Raw genomic sequence first — 20,556 nt, forward strand, 5'->3', positions numbered from 1 at the left:
CCTGAACGTCATAGTGTGGCGTTAGAAGTCCCCTCCTGCATCAGTTTTTAAGACGTTCACATCCCAAGTCGTCACATATTGTTGCTTTGGAGTGGATTTCTGCGTCTACAAATTACGCTCTAGGCATCCTACTGCGTTGACCTTCCAGGATAGTGCTACCGTGATGTCTACACAAACACATGGTGGGATTACGCTGCGTGTGGTTATGTTTAGGTAACAAATGTACATGATAACCAGCGCCGGGACGTGAACAAATGCGCCTACTGACATGGATGGTTCGGTTTATGCAAAAAAGCACATGTTTAGGTTTAGAAAAAAAAATTAGACTAAAAGCAAACACCTGACTCCCGTGTGAAAATCCTATAGGGACCTTTAAGAGAGATAATCCTTTATTAGTCCCACAGTGGGGAAATTTCCAAATTTTTCCAAATTCTTTGCGCTCCTCCTCCACTTGAGCTCCTGCCAAGTTCTCAAGTGACGCCACCGTCCATGTATCATGCAGACCTAACAGGTGTTGTATAACCCTCCGCTGGCGTAATAACACAGCGAAACGGTTCTTTCCACCTGCTTTCTCGGCTTACAAACGTCCAGGTGGCTTTTGCTTTGGGATCTTACGTCTAAAGCACCGCAAAAGTGGCGGTATTTGACAGCTTTGGAATGAGAACGGACTGGTTTTGGACGTTCAGGCACAGCGTGTTCGTTTGTGCTCTTTACATGGATCGTTCATTCAGAATGATCTTATTCAGGTTTGGAGCAGATCCCAGCTGTTACCAATTAACACGACCTGCACATCTTTGGACTTTGGGAGGAAGATGGAGAACCTGTAGAAAATGCACATCAAAAATATGTCAAATACTGAAATATCTTAAAACAATAGGGGGACTTCAGGAAGGACATTCAGGGCCTCTTTTGCTGGCACAAAAACCTGCAGCCTTGAGAAAGAGGGTCTGGTTTTGTGCCCCTAATCTGTCCATGCTGCACGCAGAGAAAAGTGCAGCCTGGCCTGTAGGTGCATCCTCCTCTCACCCGTCTCCCTCCCCGCTCACCTCTCTCACAGCTCGCCCGCTCACGCTTTGCGGCGCTGAGATGACTGCAGCAAACCGGCCTGCCGTAATGCATTTGTGATCACTGTAATTTCTCAGTAAAAAAAAGGCAGAAATCATTCACTGGCACTGAAGACGCGAAAAGTTCAGCTGCAGGAGGATTGGAAAGTTACAGTGCTAAAATGTCCTATTGTGCTCTGAAATTAGGCTGGATCGAAAAGTTAAAAGCTTTTGTTAAATGCCAAACACAACTGTCGGAATAAAAAAGATGGAGGAAACGGTAAAACAGTGCGTCTCGATTTGCTCCTCATGCTTTGAATAACCTTTTCTAAATGCCTTTTATATAGAAGTTTGATCAAGTCAGTGAATTTGCTCTATACTTTTCATCCGCACGTCCTTTAATGCAAATGCTTTTCTGTTCGTTATAATGATGTCAAGTAACACCAATTGGAGACTTTGCACTCTGTTCAGCTCCATTATGTTCTGTTCCAAGACAGGATGTTAGAGCCTTTTCTCTCTCTCTTTTTTTTTGTACACGTTTTAAAATTGTACACAGGACCCGCTGTCTCAGAAAGTCACTTTTTGCACTTCTTTGCCACTCCTTACTTCACCTGACTGCTGAAAGGGGAACGATTTTAAGTTTTCAAGTAACTCCATTTTGGGGGTAGAGTGATAGTGCCAAAAGCATGCAGTTAAGAGCAAAATTTTTGTGCTGTTTCACCTGGATAAAGGGATGTAAACAAGAGTGGGAGGGATAGACACTGTCCACTTTGGGCTGTAAAAAGCACAGAAGGATGAAAAAATGATCTTTAATAAGCACTGTGTGGTCTGAAGAATAGGCTAAAAAGGTGTATAAAGACAGGCAGATGTAGACTCCATCCATCCTCTACTTCATGGGCTGATGCTAAAAGCTGAGGCGAGGGTCCTGTGTAGTGAGCGCTTTATTACTGTTTCTTAGAAAATAGCAGAAGAACAACTGCAGGATTGTCCGTGGTAATATCGATTCAGAATTACTCCTGTATGCGTTATTGTTGTAGCAAACAAACACCTATGTGTGTGCACACGAATCCGCACACAAAATTTTGAGGCATGGCTTGACGCATGAATGCAGGCACAGCTTAAATGTGTGTACTCATGCACACAAATATTACACGAAGGCGCACACACACTTATTTTGAAGCGCAGGTTTAATCAGGTGTAGTCAAAAAGGAAAATGCCATTAGATTTTAAAGTGGATAGTTTCAAATCCTTCCCTTCATTCATTTCTTCATTTTTTCTTTTCAAACTGGCCTTTTATGCCCACTGCATGCGCTTTTATGGAAAATTACGACATTCAAACGAGACTCTATGGTCAGGGATAATTACACAAAAAACCATTAGCAGTCTTCCACGACCGAAGTACTGTGAGCATTATTCTTTTTCTTTTAATAGTGCTATTCTCAGTCCCTAAGACCATGCCTCATAAGAAAGAGGATAATCATAATTTAATTATTCGTCATTATGGGGGGCAAAACGCAGGTCGTCTTGGGTTTGCTTATGCTACATGCTGTTACAAGAAAATCAATTAAATGTAATAAGCTAAACAAACAAGACAGTTATATACAGTGTGGGTACAGCAGCCGAAGGTCTGTTGTTTTGCTCTGTCAATTTAGTCGGAGCAATTATAGTCGTGTTCAGAGTTTGCTGGAAAATTTGCACCTGCAGAACCCACTTATCAGTAAATGGCTCTTCAGTGGAATCGGCAGGGGTATGTTTAGTTACTGTGTGGCCACTGTGAGGTCACCTCTACATGCAGCGCACTGCAATTACCTACTGACCATTGTATTCAGTAACATGTTACGGTAGGCTGTGAAGAAATACATTTTTGGCATATTGGATTCAGTTACATTTGGGCAGGGTGTATGGTAGACTTTTAAATAACTGTATAATAAAGGTTCATATCAGTGTTTTCTTTAACCAATGTCAATGCCCCCTCCCTGCAGTGCTTCCTGTCTGAATGTATGTGCAGAAGTCCACTGCAAGGCCGTAAAATGTGACGTCTTGGGGATGAGAATATGTTGCAAAACTAGGACCTCCTAAGGCCCTAAAATCCTAGAAATTTCCTAAAATCTGAGAAACTTCCCAAAAATCGTAGAAATGTCCCAAAATCGTAGCAATGTCGTAAAATCTGAGATGCGTCTCAAAAATCCTGTAAATGTCCTGAACTCATATGAATGTCCTAAAATGCTAGAATACTCAAAAAGTCCTAAAATGTCTTGAAATCCTAAAATGGTAAATGTCCTGAAATCCTTGAAAGTCACAAAATCCTATAAATGTTCTAAAATCATAGAAACATCCTTAAATGGTTGAAATATCTCGACATCCGAGAAATGTCCTCCTAAATCCTCGAAACATCCTTATATCATAGAAATGTCCTAAGATCATTAGAAACCTCCTAAAATCCTAGCCACAAACTGAAATCCTAGAACTTTCTTTAAATTTTAGATATGTCCTAAAATCCTAGAAACATGTATGTGGCTCCTGCAACCAGCCCCTGGTCTCCTATCATTTGCAAAAGTGGCCCCTGAAGCAAAGCAAGTTGAGTACTAAACCCATCATGGATGTCGTGATAAATCGGCCTAATCTTCACTTGAATTGCACAATACAGCTTGTAATTTTGGGAGCCTTCTCAGCTGCCATCAGCGTCTCAAACATTATTATTTCTTACAGCCTGCAGTTCCACTTTTGGCCTGAGGAGGATGTGGTGGCGCTGCAGCTCAGAGCTCCACGTCGGTCCAGCACTGCCCTCATCCTCTTCTTCTTCTGCGTTTCCTCCGCGGCTCACTCACAACAAACATAGCGGCTTTCGGACACATTAACGCCTCGGACAGACGGATATTTGGACAAACGTGATAGTTTACGGTTAAATCTTCACTCTGCGGAATTAAATGAAGCTGAACATTTCCCCACGAACGTGAGGTAACGTTAGAAATTAGCGGCCGGTGGCTAACTGTAACTTATCGAGCCCGTCAGTCAAACTTAACTGCTGCTGCTAACAACCAGCTGAACTTGGAGGAGCCAAAAAGATCCCCAGTAGCGAGCTGACTGGCGTTTAAAATCAAGTGAGTAACAGCTGACTGTATAAGTGGCTCCTGTTATTAGTATTAGCTGTTTTTTATGGTCGCTGAAGCAACACACTTCCTATAGCCGGGTTGTAGCCTTGCAGTGGGCTCAGAGGCAAACCAGACTCAGATATCTGACCGAGCAAGAAACGTTTTAAGTTTGTATTTCGTTTCTAAAATGTTCATGAAAGGGACACTCCTCGCGCTTTACACATTAGGGTCATTTTGTGGTCATGTGGAGCATTATTACGTCGTCTGCAGCTCTGGAGGATTTGTCTGAAGAGTGAAAAAAATCATCCTGATGATGCCTGATGATGTTATTTTGCATTATGGGAAATGTAGGATCAAGTAGTTTTGCAGCTTGACTCACACCAGGGACCAATAACCTGTAAGTCGTGGACTCTGCTGCAATGATACCCAATTTACAGCCCATTGACCAAATCTGGCCCTCCACTCACTTTCTAAATGACAATAAAAATAAAGGGACTCACATTGGGGATTGTCTCTGTACATTTAGGATACATTTGGTGCCAGAGTGCACAAAACAGCATCAAAATAGACCTTGTTTATCGGGGAAAAAAGTCCTTGTGAAGGATTCCCTGCACCTGCTGACAGAGGTCTTATAGCTAAGCCCCTTATGTCCTAAAATCAGAGAAATTTCGCAAAATCTGAGAAATGTCCTAAAATCCCAGAGACCTCCTAAAATCCTTGAAACATCCTAAAAGCCTGGAAACACCCAAGGTCCTTGAAATGGTCTGTATTCCTAGAAATGTCCTCAAATCCTTGAAACATACTAAAATCTTAGAAATGTCAAAAATCCTGGAAATATCCTATTTGTTCTATATCCTATATATTCATTGGTGACATGGTAACAGTTGTAACAGACTACAAGTATTTAAGTTCAAAACTAAGCTCTTAATTTTTCTTCTCTCTCACTCTCTACAGAAAACACCAGTAACCGGACTGCACTTGTGATGTAGTCGTTTCACCGTTCTGGCCGTCTGTCTAACGACCTTCTGAGGAGGGTTTAAGATCTGCGATCACAGCGATGGATGAGGACACCCCAACCTTGAAGCCCAGACGGATCCAGAATCAAAACGTGGTTCATCGTCTTGAGAGGCGCAGGATCTGTTCAGGTCGACCAGGAGCTCACTGGTACAGAGTACGATGTTTCCACCAGAACCTTTTCCCGAACTTCACTGTTGTCAACGTGGAGAAGCCCCCCTGCTTCCTGAGGAAGTTCTCGCCAGATGGACGCTGTTTCATCGCCTTCTCCTCTGACCAGACTTCCCTGGAGGTAAGAAGGTAGAAACCTAACAGGATCTTATACCCCTCATATTTTCCTCATAACATTGGAGTTAAACTCCTTAAATACCACATGCTGACTCTCATTTAAATGTAAATTGTTTGCAGTGTGCACTGTATTTATTTTGCGTTTGTTGTATTTCGGCATTCATCAACATGTTAGTAGCTCTGATCTTTTCATAGGTACTGGCAAAATCTACACCTGCCTCTGACTGCTCATAGTGCTCGTGTAAATAACAAATGCACAGAAATATTGCTTGTAATTGATTTTGTGCTCTGTTACATTCACAATGCGCATTAAGCTAAATTAGTTGGCAATTTAAGTATGTAATGGTTATCCCAATGCATTTTTGTGTGGGAAAAAAAAAAATATATATATATATATATATATATTCGCTTTTCCCTTGGGCTTAAATCGGGTCCGTGTCTCACCAACTTAATTTTCATTTATTTATTTTTTATGAAAGTGTTGTGAACTGTCTCGTGTTTAAATGGCACTTTGGCATACTATAAATGCCTACTATAGGCCTATTTTCACAGTACAAATATAGTTTTTTAATCAGGCTCGAGTCTAAAGCTGCTGCCGTGGGCGGGACTGGGGTCAGTGTTGGACAGAAACTGACTGGAACAGACTGACTGGAACAGACTGGTCCATCTAACTACCCAGTTTGCCGAGACATGATGTGAGGAATGTTCCTCTTACAGATTTATGAATATCAAGGCTGCCAGGCGGCTCAGGACCTGCTGAGGGGCCAAGAGGGAGAGACTCTTCTAACGGCCAACGACCAGCGTTCCCTCAACATCCGAGGCCGCCTGTTTGAGCGCTTCTTCTCCTTGCTCCACGTCACTAATGTGGCCTCAAATGGAGAACACCTCAACCGGGAGTGCAGCCTTTTCACAGACGACTGCAGATACGTCATTGTTGGGTCGGCTGTGTACGTCCCAGAGGAGCCGCCGCCTTATTTCTTTGAGGTAACAACACCATCACACTTACTACAAATGTAAAAATCAGAGATAATAAAAACGACCAACTAATACATATTTACTTATGTAGTTTTGCCCAAACTGCCCCTTTCATCCACATTTAATCTCCCTCCAGGTGTATCGGAACAACGAATCGGTGACTCCCAACCCTCGGTCTCCTCTAGAGGACTACTCCCTCCACATTATCGACCTCCACACCGGCAGGTTGTGTGACACCAGGTCCTTTAAGTGTGACAAGATCATCCTGTCCCACAACCAGGGCCTCTACCTCTACAGAAACATCCTGGCTGTGCTGTCGGTCCAGCAGCAGACCATACATGTGTTTCAGGTGAGCAGATTAACTCACCTGAAACCAGACAAATCTGCAAGCTCATGTTTTATCAGCTCTGGCACGTGTCTGAACGCCACTGAGGCGTTTTCAAAAACAACAACGAACTTTGCGTTAAAGCCCCTATCCTATCAGAATTAAATTAACTAGACTGTATATTTTCATTAAAATAATATTAATAATGTACAGAATATTTTTCTAATATTTCTCAGTTTAACTCCAATCTGAAAATTCACTGCTTCTTAAATAAACAAAATAAAATTCACAAGCGTCATCTTTTTTATTAATCTTATCTCATTTCTCTTTCTTGCTCTCCTGTTTCCAGGTCACTCCAGAGGGAACATTTCTAGATGTTCGGACTATTGGGCGGTTCTGTTATGAGGACGACCTCCTGACTCTTTCAGCAGTTTACACTGAGGCTCAGGCTGAGAGTCAGCCGGGCTTCCCTCGCCTTTACACGGACAAAACCATCAATTCCCTCAAGCACAGGCTGCTGGTCTACCTTTGGAGGAGGGCTGAGCAGGACGGCAGCGCCACCGCCAAGAGGAGGTATAAAACGTCATTCACTTAAATCATCTATTTTTTGCTACTTACCAAGCTATGAGACACACAGTTTTCACTTGATGATCTTATTCAGTGTTTCCCTCATCGCTTTGAGAGAGGCCATGGCTGTATTATTGAGATTTAATTTAGGAGTCCTAGTGTCTTGTCTCTGACGGGTCTGTATGTGCGTCTGAGCTGCATTGACCTGTCAGTGTATGTCTGAACAAGAGAGCAGAGCCAAAGCAACACTGCAAAGCAACCTTTAACTTCAGCTAGTTTATTCAAATTTTTCAAATTGATTTCTCACTTCATTAAGTATAAAGTTTAACCAGGAAGGGAAAGAAAATCAAGAACTCCTTTCGTCGATTGGATTCTGTTCAGTACACATTTTTTGCATTTCCATTGTGAAAAGCTGTGGATGGCACCTTTACTTCCTTCTGAACGGTTCCCATTTTTGGGTCACCCCTCTGCATGGGGTTCCTAGCACACTGATCCGGTACTAAAAGGTTGAGCTAGAAACATTGCAGTGTGTTCATTGGTCAGTAGAGAATCAACACTCAGAGCTGAGCTGTGACTGGTTTAACCACTGTTCCTGCTGTGAGGAGTTTTTTGTACATTAGGAAACTATAACTATAAAATAAAAGGTTGTTTTCAGCCTCTGGCAGCTGCTGTATACCGAGAAAAAAATCATTTAATTCACTGAGTCGATTGCTGGAAATTTTTAAGCTGGAATCTCCTCACTCGAAGAAAAAAACTTGTCGGACTGTTGGATCCTAGATCGGTGTGCTCGGGCAGAATAAACCCCTGCTCTTGGCTGACAAGGAGTCAATGCGCAAATCCCAAAGAGAGACGCTCACTCCAGCCTGCTCTTTTTTGTTCTGAAAATGTCGGCATGCAGCCCTGTTCTGTGAACAATAAACAGTGTGAAGACTTCAATCTGTATTACCGGTGAACAAGAAAATACAGGGAGTGCTGCTGGACGGAGCAGCGAGTGACAACAACCCGCCCACATAAAAGAGTACTGTCTGCGGCGGAAATGCTAAACAGATCCAGGGTTTAGGAACCTCTTCATAGGGGGTACTTCTGGTACTATATTGAGAGTTTTCATGGAAACACGGCTTAAAAGTCTGTGTTGTGCTTTCCTGTTTTTTGTTTCTGTCATAACTGAAGAACAGTAAAGGTCAGTCAGTTGAGTCCAATCAAGGATATAAAAATAGCCACATTTTTTGTGGCTATTTTTATATACAGAAGGAAACAAGAACACAGAGTCACTGGGTTGTTGTTTGTCTCTGCTGTTGCATGACAGATGCTTGAGTTGGATGTAATGAGTAAATGAAAAGCAGGAAAGCAGAAGACTTAAAACTCTCCAAAACAGACAATCTGCAGAGTGTTTGATGGTTCTTATTTCTGCTTTAGAACTTAACTGCCATGAAACTATCACTAATGAATTTCATTGCCTTTGCCATCTTATCCCCACTCCCTCATTTCATTATTTCCCAGCTTACCACAGCTTCCTCTCGGTCTCGTCCTCACTCTCTCCGCTCCTCTTTCTCTCTTTTTTTCTCCCTTTTTTCATATTTGTCGGAAATCCAACAACAAAGCCTTAATTTGTCTTTTATGTGAATAAACATGAAGAGATGCCAGACCCCTCATACTAATATTGATACTAGAGTACTTCCTTGTTTTGTGAATGAAGCGGTAGAGAAACTGTAGCTGCTGCGGTGTCAGTGTTTGACCAATCAGCGGTCAGCTCTGCAAATGCTGCATTCACAACTCAGTCACCAGAAAAAATTAGGACATTATACATTTGTGCAAACCATGGATGTGTTATGTTTGCACGGTATTATGTAGCAGATACTTTAAAATACCTGGTTGGGGGGGCACAGTCCCTGCAGAAAACGCAGTGATGTCTCAGTAAAAAAAATGTATGCCTTGAAAGCCACTGGAAACATAACAGCCGATCGAAACATAAAATCCATGTTTGGTGCCTAAAAAGCTGCTGAAAATCAGCAGTGACTCCCTAAATCACAATCTGTGGGGGGGGCAGTCTGAAAAAACTGCTCCCAAGTCCCCTGAGAAAGTTCCCGCAGAGGAAATGTCCTATATGTGCCAGCTGTACACCATAAACAAAGCAAAATAAATACAGCGCACAATGTGTTTATGACTGAAGTAAAAGAGCTCGACTGTAATTTCATTGAGACACTTTAATCTGCAATACTTAGGTCTCTTGAGACAGTATTTTCAGTGTAGTTTAAGATCATCAAACACTTGAAAGTGACACCAGTTTGATGTTTCAAATGAATTCACGTGGTAAGTGACATTACGGGTGAATAGTTTGACCTGTCATTTGTCAACACAGTATTTTATTTAGTGTCATTTTAGGGCTGTAACTGATGACTAATTTCATAGATTCTGTCTTTTTTTCCAGTTTATTGCTTCTCTGTAAGACAGAAAAAACAATTGTGAGTAGTGATTCAGTGAGTGTGGCTGACTAACAGTCCAAATCCAAAAAATAATCAGTTTTCAAAGACATAAGCGTATTTACAATTTGGCTGTAAAGATGAATAAATTGGCAACTGCAAAACTGGCTCTTCAGTTGATAAAGTACCATTTCCATCTTGTGCTGCTGTCAGATGCTCATTTAGCGATGTGTTCAGTTCACCCGGCTCTTGGTTTTGTCGTCAGATTCTTCCAGTTTTTTGATCAGCTGAGGAGGTTGAGGATGTGGAAGATGCAGCTGTTGGATGAACATCACCTCTTCATTAAATACACCAGCGAAGACGTGGTCACACTCAGAGTCACCGACCCCTCGCAGGTACACACACACACACACACACACACACACACACACACACACACACACACACACACACACACACACACACACACACACACACACACACACACACACACACACCTGAATTCCCCCCTGTGCTCTCTTTGTTACTCTCCCCTGCTTCTCTCATGTCTTTTGTTGGTTGTGCTGCATAACAGGGATTCCTCTCTCCGGTCTCCAAGGACACTTTTCTCTTACAGATTCTGCTCTGTCCCGTAGATCTAATTAATGTATGTTTTGTTTACATGAAATCTCGGCACTCTGACCCCCTTGTTCACCATATATTTAGTCTCACAACAAATATAGAAACGATCTCATATTCATTATAAACATGCAGAAGCCAAAGCCTGAAATGCCTCGTTAAAAAAAAAATCTCACCATTCCTGACTGTCCTTTCACTCCTGAAAACCTCCGTTAATTGTGTCATGGTTTGAAAACACATACCTACAGTACAAGGAAAAAATGTCAGCAAACTTTTAGTCTCCAAATGGTCACCCCCTCCCTTTCTCCCACAGCCGTCATTCTTCGTTGTGTACAACATGGTGTCCACAGAGGTGCTGGCCGTCTTTGAGAACACGTCCGACCAGTTGCTGGAGCTGTTTGAGAACTTCTGCGACCTGTTCAGAAACGCCACGCTGCACAGCCAGGCTGTCCAGTTTCCCTGCTCCGCTTCGTCCAACAACTACGCGCGGCAGGTCCAGAGAAGGTACCGAGGAGAGAAATGTCATGTGTGCTGCAGGAAATTCAATTATTCAATTCAAACTGCCTTTTTTTCTGACAAAATTGAATGTATTTGAGTTTGACCATAATTTTGCTAGCGGGGTCCAGAGGTCTTTCCGGGATGAAAGAAGGAAAAAAAAAACTGATGATGTGCAGCCAAATGTCAGGGAGGATTTTGAAGAAAGGTGGTTAGGAGGAGAAGCGGATCAGCAGTGATCGCCCGGAGGAGGAGGAGGAGGAGGAGGAACGAGTTTTAGGACTTAATCTTGATATAGAGTAGGGACATTAAGACCGGCTGGAGGAGCTGTGATTGAATTTGGCGGTTCGACTTGCCAGCGTAGGTGACAAAATCCTCTGTGGAAGGTGAAGCGGGAAGACCGGACAGAGGGGGCGTTGAGGGAGGGGTAGAAAAAAACGATAGCTTGAGCGAGGCAAAGGGCTTAGAATTGGATTTTAGAGTGGTGAAAATTGATGTTGGGGAGAAGGAGAGGAGAAATTGAAAGCTGGGGAGCGCATTCAGCAAACCAGATTTGGACGACTTACAACTGGCGAGCATAAACCCAGTTCACAGGGTTTCAGGTGGTCACAAACTAAGTATTGCGCATGGAGCACAAAACAAGCGGAGAGGAGAGACTAAAATTATGGATGGAGGATAAAGAGTGACACCATTAAGTCACTGCTGAGTGGTGGTAGCACGTACTGAGACTATAATTTAGTCAGGTATGTTTGAAAGATTCTGAGAATAAACACGTTTCTCTCCAGAGAAAAACAGTCGCAGTGGAAAACTGTCTGTTCGCTCCTTTCTGAACTTTAAACCAAAGTAAGAGGACTAACACTTCAGGATCGTAAAAGTACTTTTGTGGGAAGCTGTCAAGTTTTACATCAAGGCCACAGCGCCCAAAGAAACTAATGCTAATGACGATTCCTGTTGCTGTTAACGTTATCGTGCTGATGTCCTCGTTTGACTCTGTGACAGATTCAAGGACACCATAGTGAACGCCAAATACGGCGGGCACACAGAGGCAGTGCGCCGGCTGCTGGGTCAGCTGCCCATCAGCGCCCAGTCCTACAGCAGCAGTCCTTACCTCGACCTCTCCCTCTTCAGTTATGATGACAAGTGGGTGTCAGTGATGGAGAGGCCCAAGACCTGCGGAGATCACCCCATCAGGTACGAACTCAGTCAGGGTGAATGAGCATTTTACTAAATGACGTCAAGGAATCACGTTATAATTCGGGCTGTGTATTTATCATGATACAGGGGTTAGGATTCAAAATATTACATTATATTGTCATACTGTAAGCAAGTCCGTATATTGTGATTTTTATACCTCCGAGGCCACGGTTGTCTGGCAGGCACAATTTACGAATGTGATACCTCAAGAATGCCTGAAGGGAATTTCTTCAAATTTGGCACAAACATCCACCTGGACTCAACAATGAGCTGATTAGATTTTAGTGGAAGGGTTCCCGCAGGTCCTTAAAAAAGTCTTATAAAGAACTGAATCAATTCATCTAAAAATAAGGAGTTAATTGGTATTAAAATGCCTTAAATACAAGTCTTAAAAATGCAAAGACATTTGAAATGGGATTTTCTGATTTTTTTTACCTGTCATTTCATTGAAAAATCAAAAAGTAACCGGTAATCTCTTTCATTATTATTATTATTATTTTAAATATATTTGTTCTGCCAAATTCTCCTTGCATAAATGTCATCAAAAAAGTAATGTTTTAAGTTAAAATAATTGTTTGGGAAAAATTGTCCCTAATCAATAACTCATACTGCATATCAGCTTTTGTCCCCACCCAATTTAAGTGATCATCAAGTCTCTTCTTCAGTGTAATTAACTTCATGTGACTCACTATACAGTACAGTGGTTTACCTGTTTAATTTTAGTTTTTTTTTACCTTTTTTCTTTCTTTTGTGTAAATTTTGAGGTAATTCTCTTGTACTTTTTACTAATTTCTTGGTCATTTCTGAGTAATTTCTTCTCGAGCTGCTCATTGCATTCTTCCCTGTTTTCCCTGTCGTATTTTCTTCCCTCCTCTGGAAGGAGATACAGCAACGTGGATCTCCATCATCCTGGAGCAGAAACCAAAGGTCTGAACTAAATACAGAATTTAATGGTGCTACTTTCTCTCTATGTCTCCCTCCACCTGCCAGGTTTTATGCGCGAGACTCTGGTCTGCTGAAGTTTAAGATCCAGGCGGGCCTGCTGGGACGGCCCGTTAATCACGCCGTGCGACGTCTGGTTGCCTTCACGTTCCACCCCTTCGAACCCTTTGCCATCTCTGTCCAGCGCACCAACGCAGAGTACGTGGTCAACTTCCACATGAGGCATGTCTGTGCGTGAGCAGCTTGAATATGTGTGCAACAAACTAAACCTGCACTTGGAGTCACATGACAGGACCGTCGGGCTTCTGTTAGCAGCTACAGGTGACAACACACCAAACACGTCCTCTGTCAGGAGGCACAAAACAGTTTGTCCTGTTAGTCGCCGTCTCCTCCTCCAGAGAAATCAGCAGTCCCCTTCCTGCTTTCTCCCCCTGATGGAAGGCTCTGCTCCTCTCCTCTTTCCCCCTCCATCACACAGTACTCCCTCCTCCTCCACCACTCCTCCCCCTTGCGCGAGAAGGCAGCAATTTTTTTTCCTTTCATCTGCGCCGCTTCTCCTCCTATTTCCCCCCTTCCTCTGCAGAACAAAGAGGGACCTGTAGGGAGGAGAGGCTGGAATAAGTGTAAATGGAGATGTAGAGAGAGTGATTGATGTGCGATGGAGGTGGTAGCTGTAGGTAGCCGGACCTCTTAGAAGGAACCAGTGGTGTTTTCTTTTTTCCTGCCGTGCACTCAAAGCTGCACATTCATATCAGAATCGCGTATCCAATTTGGTCCTTGACCAGGTGTCTAACTAACTTTCTTTTTTTCTCACATGGATGATGAAAAGAGACAATTTTATATGGTGTTTGTTTTTACACGTTTTTACATATTACCGTTTGTATATATTTTCTGCCAATAAAATTGTTTAAATTTTGCTCTCTATACATTTTTCGAGAAAGTAAAAGGTTGTGAAGAGATTGAAAACTCTTCTTTTTTAGCATTTTAGTGTAAGCTGTTGGTCCCATACAGAAGCTGTGGTTCAGTGTCTTTTTGGGCTTTTATCCTTATATTAGAGTAATCTATTACTGGACAGCTCGGTGTGGCAAGAAACCTGAAGTAGAACTGGTACTGATTCTGCTCCCCATCTTTAAATACCCACCTCTTTATTTTAGGGTTTGTACGGTCATTAAAAAACAGCAAAAGCCATGGAATTTGCATATAGGAATTTCCAGGCCTGGAAAACTAAATATACCCATAAAGTTCTGGAAATATCATGGATTTTTTTCCCTAAACCTGTATAATAACACATGATGTGATCAAGGACTGTAGGAAATGTGAAAATCCAGAGATCATGTCTTTCTTTTTTTTCAGTTTCTGTCTGTGATAATGGTGTTTTTTTTTAATCAACAAAAAATCGGCAGTAAAATAATACAAAATACAGCCATGTTAAGCTCCTCTCCTAAAGCCAAAATCAAAAAGGTCCCTCCCTAGTGCTTAAAAGAATATTTGACATGCCTTTCTCTTTTTGCACCACACCCTCCCAAACAGTTCAATTCATTATTTAAAAAAAAGCTAATGCATATTTAAAAAAGCTTTTTTAAAGTTATGATAAAGAACTGATAAGGAACATTGATGGTGTTTTCAGAGAATGTATGATCTTTAAAATTCGCCTGAAAGCCAAGGAAAGACCATGGAAATATATTGGTAAAAATGGTATTTTCTCACATTTCTTCATATACTGTGTATGTGGGCAGGCATCGGCGTTTGTTTGTTTTTTTCTTTTAAACACACACTTGTGAGTGGGAAAGCACTGGAATAGAATAATAATTACAGACATTGTTTCATTTGGGTGAAATCTTGTTTCAGCAAGCGGCAGATTCAGCGCTTCTTGCCCGTAACCTGTCTAATAATCGCTCTCTTAACTAGCTGTGCAGGCAGTAGTTCTCAAAAACATCTCACTGCATATCTTAATGGAGCCTTATAATGAACCTGAAATGATGTTGGCAGAGAACTGTGTCGCGCACGGAGAGCAGACAAGACGCGGTGTCGGTGTCAACATATTTAATTTGAATCCTGATCCCTGCAGTCTGTTCTCCTGCGGCGTATAGGATCAGAACGTTGCCATTTTATATCAGGTCCATCTGTGTTGCAGACCAAAACAGAGGACATCTGCTTAGCTCAAAATGTGTTATTAAAAACAAACAAGGACACATATAAACCAATCTACAAACATGCAAATGAGCTAACACCCCCCCACTCCTAACACGAATGCAAAGTCTGCAGTATACGAGCAGGCACACATCTTTAATAAATGGGCATAAAGGCAGAAACACACACGCCCAAGCAGCTGCAAGAGGTCATGGACAGCAGGTGCTGAGGGATTAAGTGTTCTCGTAGCCTCTGGTTACACACTACAGTGGACCTGGGAGGTGTGCGTGTTTCTGAGAGACAGACTAACAGGGGTTTAAGGCATGGGGAAGAAGGTGTTTACGGATGAAAAGATGATGGAGAGATGAAACATGGCGAGGGACGAGAGGGTGACAAAACAAGACGTAGGGAGGCAGACGTGGGGGTCGATGTGGTGCCAGAGACTCGTTCAGCTGGTTAGTTTAGCATAAGGACAGTAAATACTATCTGGTAAATCGAAGCTTAAGGAGGCCACGTTATGTCATGGTCATTATCGTGTGTTTGTGTAAGCTGGTTTGTAACAACATGCTGTGATAATCAACTAATTACAGGAAGCGCCCGCAGCAGGACACATTGTCTGTTGTCCTCCTTTTGACTAACAGACTGCCTGTAGGAAATTTGCGTGATTGTGTATGTTTAAGTGTCGGGGAAGAGGTGAATTAATATTGCTTCCTGTCATATGTTCATGGCTCAAGAACAAGTTTTTTTTTATGTTTTTACCCAATCGAATGCTGCTCGGGATGAGATTTGTTTTCAGTTTTCTGCAGTAAATGTGAAATGTAAAAAGCCTTAGCTGTTGAGACTCCCTACGACATGCTATAGTATGATTTTTTTAAAAAACAATTTTTTAGCGATTTTGGGTGACCCTTTGAAAACTGGGCATCAGCTTTCTCATGCTGTGTTCAGATACCTTTAATAAGCAAATTAACCCTTTAAAACCTGAGCAAATCTGTTTATTTCAAAAACACAGGAAAAATGTAAATGACTAACTGCAAGAATTGTCCCACAAATTGCAAGAATTGAGTAAAAGGTGACAAGAAGTGTGTTGAATGAGTTTAAAAAAAGAAAAAAAAGAGGAATATATATATATATATATATATATATATATATATATATATATATACATTTGATACTGTATATATATATATATACAGTATCAAAACCTTTAATGTGAAACCTAATATAATTACATAGGCCTATATCACTTTTTTCCAGTGTCAAAAAAATTAGATCAATTTACCCTAAAACAGTTCTGATGGAATAAAATAATCAATAATGAAGCAATTCAAATGAAAGGTCACAGTTCACTGAAACAGAAACATTTAATAAAGCTGAGTAGATTTAGTGCCGTTAATTGCTGCTTCTTGTCCATATTATCATACAATACAATAACAAATATGTTTTATCGGTCTTATTCTTGTGAATCAGGTAAACCCAGAGACTTCTTCCTGACCTTGGTTGCCATGGAAACATAACCACTCTCTGCTTGGTAACCATGTCTTTTCTAATTGCTGTTGTCTTGGCAACAGTGCAACCAATGCAATCCAGAAAAGGCCACGATCCTGATAAGTGCTTCCTGTTGCAGTATTCGCCATCTCTGAGCAGTCTCTAAACACACACAAACACGTTTAATTACGAGGAACAGTCACACAAAAAAATCAAACAACTGTGGCTCACAGTGTGAGGTTGTTTTTTGGGTTTTTTTTTTTTTGCTCTGCAGTTCTCTTTTTTGAGGACACAGATGGCAGGGGTGATACTGACAGACACACAGTTAGGCCTATATAGTAACAGCACTTATGGATCTGCAATATAAGATACTTTTTGTTTTAAACAGAACATTTAATTGTGAGAGTGATCAACGTTATGAATGTAAAACTGATTAGCGGTGGTCTCAAAAGGAACATTTCATTATCCACTCAGAGGCTGTTCATTAGCTACTTCATGGTTAAAGAATAATAATTCAAGCTGTGTCTACTTCCAAAAATAAAAGAACACAAGTAGGCTGTATGAAAGGGACTGCACACTGTACCAAGTAAGATTTCTGTAACAGAAAAAGACACATTTCGACAGGATTAGTTAGTTATGTACTGTTTTAACAGTGTGCAGTGATTTTCAACCAGAGATAGTTCTACGTGTACACCGATACTCCTGCAGCTGCCAGGGAAGGATTTTAGTCTAAATAAGAAAGAAAAAAATCATCACATCACTGTACATCCACATATTGACTCAGCTGTGACACCTGAATACTACAGGTTACAACTGAGAGTGAAAACACGTGAACAGTTTAATTAGTTACCTGACAGTAATGAATGACCGCTTAAAAAAGTTTGCTAAAAGAAATGTAAAATAGTTCAAATAGTGTGCTAAAAGTAATGGATAATAATTCAAATAAGTAAAAATAATGGATATAAGTTTAAAAAAAAAGGTTTTTGCTAGAAGCAATGGTTAAAAGTTCAAGTATTTTTCTAAGTAACAATTGACATTGAAAAAATGCTAAAAGAAATAGATACAAGAACAAATAGTTTGCTAAACGTAGGAGATAACAGTTTTTAATAGTGTGCTAAAGTAATGGATAATAATTCAAAATAGCTAAAAGTAATGAATAAAAGATTTTTAAAAAAAGGTTTTTGCTAGAAGCAATGGTTAATAGTTTATGTTAATAGTTTAAGTAATAATTAAGATTTAAAAAATGCTAAAAGAAATACATACAAATCGTTTGCTAAAAGTAGGAGATAGTTTAAAGAGTTTGATAAAAGTAATGGATAATAATACAAATAGCTAAAATAATAATAATAATGATAACAGTTAAATGCTAAAAGAAATTGTGAATATTTAAAATAGTTTGCTAAAGGTAACAGTTTAAAAAGTTTGCTAAAATAAATAGATAATAGTTATAATAGTTAGACAACAGTTAAAAAAAATGATAAAAGTAATAATGGTTCAAATAGTTTGCTAAAAGTCATTGATAACAGTAAAATAAAGAGTTTGATAACACTAATGGATAGTATTTCAAATATTTAGCTTAAAATAATGGATAACAGTTTAAAAAGTTTGTTAAAAGTAATGAACAACAGTTTTGAAAAAGTCTGATAAAAAGCGCTGATAACGGATCAAATAGTTTGCTTAAAGTAATGAAAAATAGTTATCTAACAGTTCGATAAAACTATTAAATAATGGCTCAAATAGTTTTCTAAAAGTATGCTAATGGTTAATAGTAAAATTAAAGTTTGCTAAAAGTTACGAATAAGTCCCGTAGTTGTTAAAAGTAGGTTAATTAACAGTTTAAAAAATTAAACATAAATTTAAAAAAAAAACAGTTCAAAAGGTTTGATAAAGTTAATGGATTATAGTTCAAATGGTTAACTAACAGTTAAAAATTGTTGCTAAAGTAATTGATAATGTTTCAGATAGTTTGCAAGTAATGGATAAAAGTTTTTAAAAAGTTTTTTAAAAAATGTTGTTCAAATAGTTACCTAAATGTAATGATAACAGTTAAAATAGTTTGCTTAAAAAATATTGGATAAAAATATTTAGCCAAAATTGATTTTAAAGTTTGTTAAAGGTAAAAGATAATGGTTCAAGTAGTTTGCTAAAAGTCATAGATAACAGTTCAAATAGTTTGCTAAAAGTAGGCTTATTGATACATTGCTGGAGAGCTAAGAGATTATTTTATAGTAGCTCTTAAGAAATAGAGTGACAGTAATATTTATTTAAAATTAATTAATTGTTTTTAAGTTTGCCAATTCCCATTTTCACATCTAATGTGTCCATTGGCGACTAGTGTTTTATACAGATATTTAAATGTTGGTGCATGATTAAACAAGTTGTACTAATTCATTACTTTTTTTTTTTTTTATCATTTTGAGATGTTAGGGGAGTGTGTTTTTTTCTAATATTGATTATGCTGTGGACTTATATTTTACTTTTAAAGCTGAAATATAAGAGGCCCACTCCCCATCTCATTTCCTTCCTGCAGTTCCTGTCTAACGTGGAAAATGACAAAAAAGTACTAACATGTTTAATATTTTTACATGTGCAGGCTCTTTTAGGTTTCCATAGCTGAAACATAAATCACCAGAAATAAACCAGTGATGAAGTTGTACCAAACAAAAACTCCTCTCTGAAATACCCGTCCTGTCCTGAGTTAGAGCAAAAAATGTTTCCAAAAAGTTTTCTCTCCATCAGGGACTGTGATGTTTTAAAAATAAATTTAAATTCACACCTTCTCTCAACTTTGATGGATTTAAGAGCTTCACTAGAGAGCAGTGAGGGGGGCAAAAAAAAAAAGACGAGACGGTGCGGGCAGAGCAGATAATCATATGGATACGAGGTAGTGGCTGCAAAAAGGTCAGAAAAGATTTACCGGGGGGGATTTCATTATCCCCTGACATATAAAAGCAGCCAGAATTTCCAGTGACGACTGAAGAGCCGCAGTTTTATTACTCTGAAGTCTTTCTTTGTTGTCTTTGTCTTTTACTCCTCTATGTCCCAGTCGGACAGAAACTCCAGTCTGTTTCGGCGCTGAACTCCCTCTGTAGTTATTTACACTTTTAGTTATACTGAAAGTAAATAGACACCTCAGAAGTTCATTTAACGTAGCTCAAAATATACAATGCAGACTATAAAGCCTCTATGCTAATATATTCTATTATATGTTAGCTTGTATTTAATCACAGTCAGAAATCGACACTTTCGTTATGAATGTTTTGACATGTAGGAACCTGTGCACAGAGACATTCCTGTCAAAAAAACTAAAGTACGGGATCATCCTTTATTTAAAAAAAATTAAGTGCACTGCTCCTCACTGAATCAATACAAGACGCGATTTGTTCCATGTTTTCGTGCACAGAACTGTTAGAATGAGGATTATGTGAACAGGTTTGCCCAAATATTGGTACGGACAATTCTGTACTCCCAAAATAATTGTTGGGACGAATCCCTGCTGTCCATGTGCAAACACTATCGTTACCTGGTGTCCATGACGACAGGTCAGAGAGCGTGGATGCTGCGTCTTGCTCTTACTCTCCCTTGAAAACGCAACATGGCGCCTGATAACGTCCGATTTCATTCCATATTGACAAGTTTTGTTCCATTTTCCATAGTTTTATTCCTTTCTCAAGGTCAGGGAACGTGGATCTGCTGCTTGCTCTTCCTCGAAAACACAAGATTGTGCCGGATGACATCAGATTTCAAATCAGTTAAATTCGATTTTATTCATAAAGCCTATTATGACAAAACACAGTTTGCCTCAGAGGGCTTTAAAGCATACAACAGCATAAATCTGCCTTTAGACTCTCACACCATCTATGGAAAAACTCCCCCAAAAAAACCCTGTAACGGGGGTAAAAATGGAAGAAACCTCAGGAAGAGCGACTGAGGAGGGATCCCTCTTCCAGGACGGACAGACGTGTCGT

The 20,556-nt window shown here is 40.1% G+C and overlaps 1 protein-coding gene across 2 annotated transcripts; it reads left to right on the forward strand.

Moving 5' to 3' along the window:
• Nucleotides 1-3,841: 3,841 nt before the first annotated feature.
• On the forward strand, nucleotides 3,842-13,889 carry det1 (DET1 partner of COP1 E3 ubiquitin ligase). 2 transcript variants are annotated; one of them, XM_042496184.2, is made up of 9 exons: nucleotides 3,842-4,144; nucleotides 5,090-5,441; nucleotides 6,155-6,421; nucleotides 6,549-6,761; nucleotides 7,087-7,310; nucleotides 9,990-10,119; nucleotides 10,656-10,846; nucleotides 11,837-12,028; nucleotides 13,022-13,889. In XM_042496184.2, exons 2-9 carry the CDS (start codon nucleotides 5,193-5,195, stop codon nucleotides 13,209-13,211), a joined length of 1,656 nt encoding a protein of 551 aa, XP_042352118.1. In that variant the 5' UTR covers nucleotides 3,842-4,144; nucleotides 5,090-5,192; the 3' UTR covers nucleotides 13,212-13,889. The 2 variants fall into 2 exon arrangements, with proteins under 2 accessions (XP_042352118.1, XP_042352119.1); XM_042496185.2 differs by having other exon boundaries at nucleotides 3,846-4,001.
• Nucleotides 13,890-20,556: the final 6,667 nt, after the last annotated feature.

The sequence above is a fragment of the Plectropomus leopardus genome, chromosome 7, assembly GCF_026936395.1.
Source record: "Plectropomus leopardus strain MGB_pleo_1.0 chromosome 7, ASM2693639v1, whole genome shotgun sequence".
Lineage (NCBI taxonomy): Eukaryota > Metazoa > Chordata > Actinopteri > Perciformes > Serranidae > Plectropomus > Plectropomus leopardus.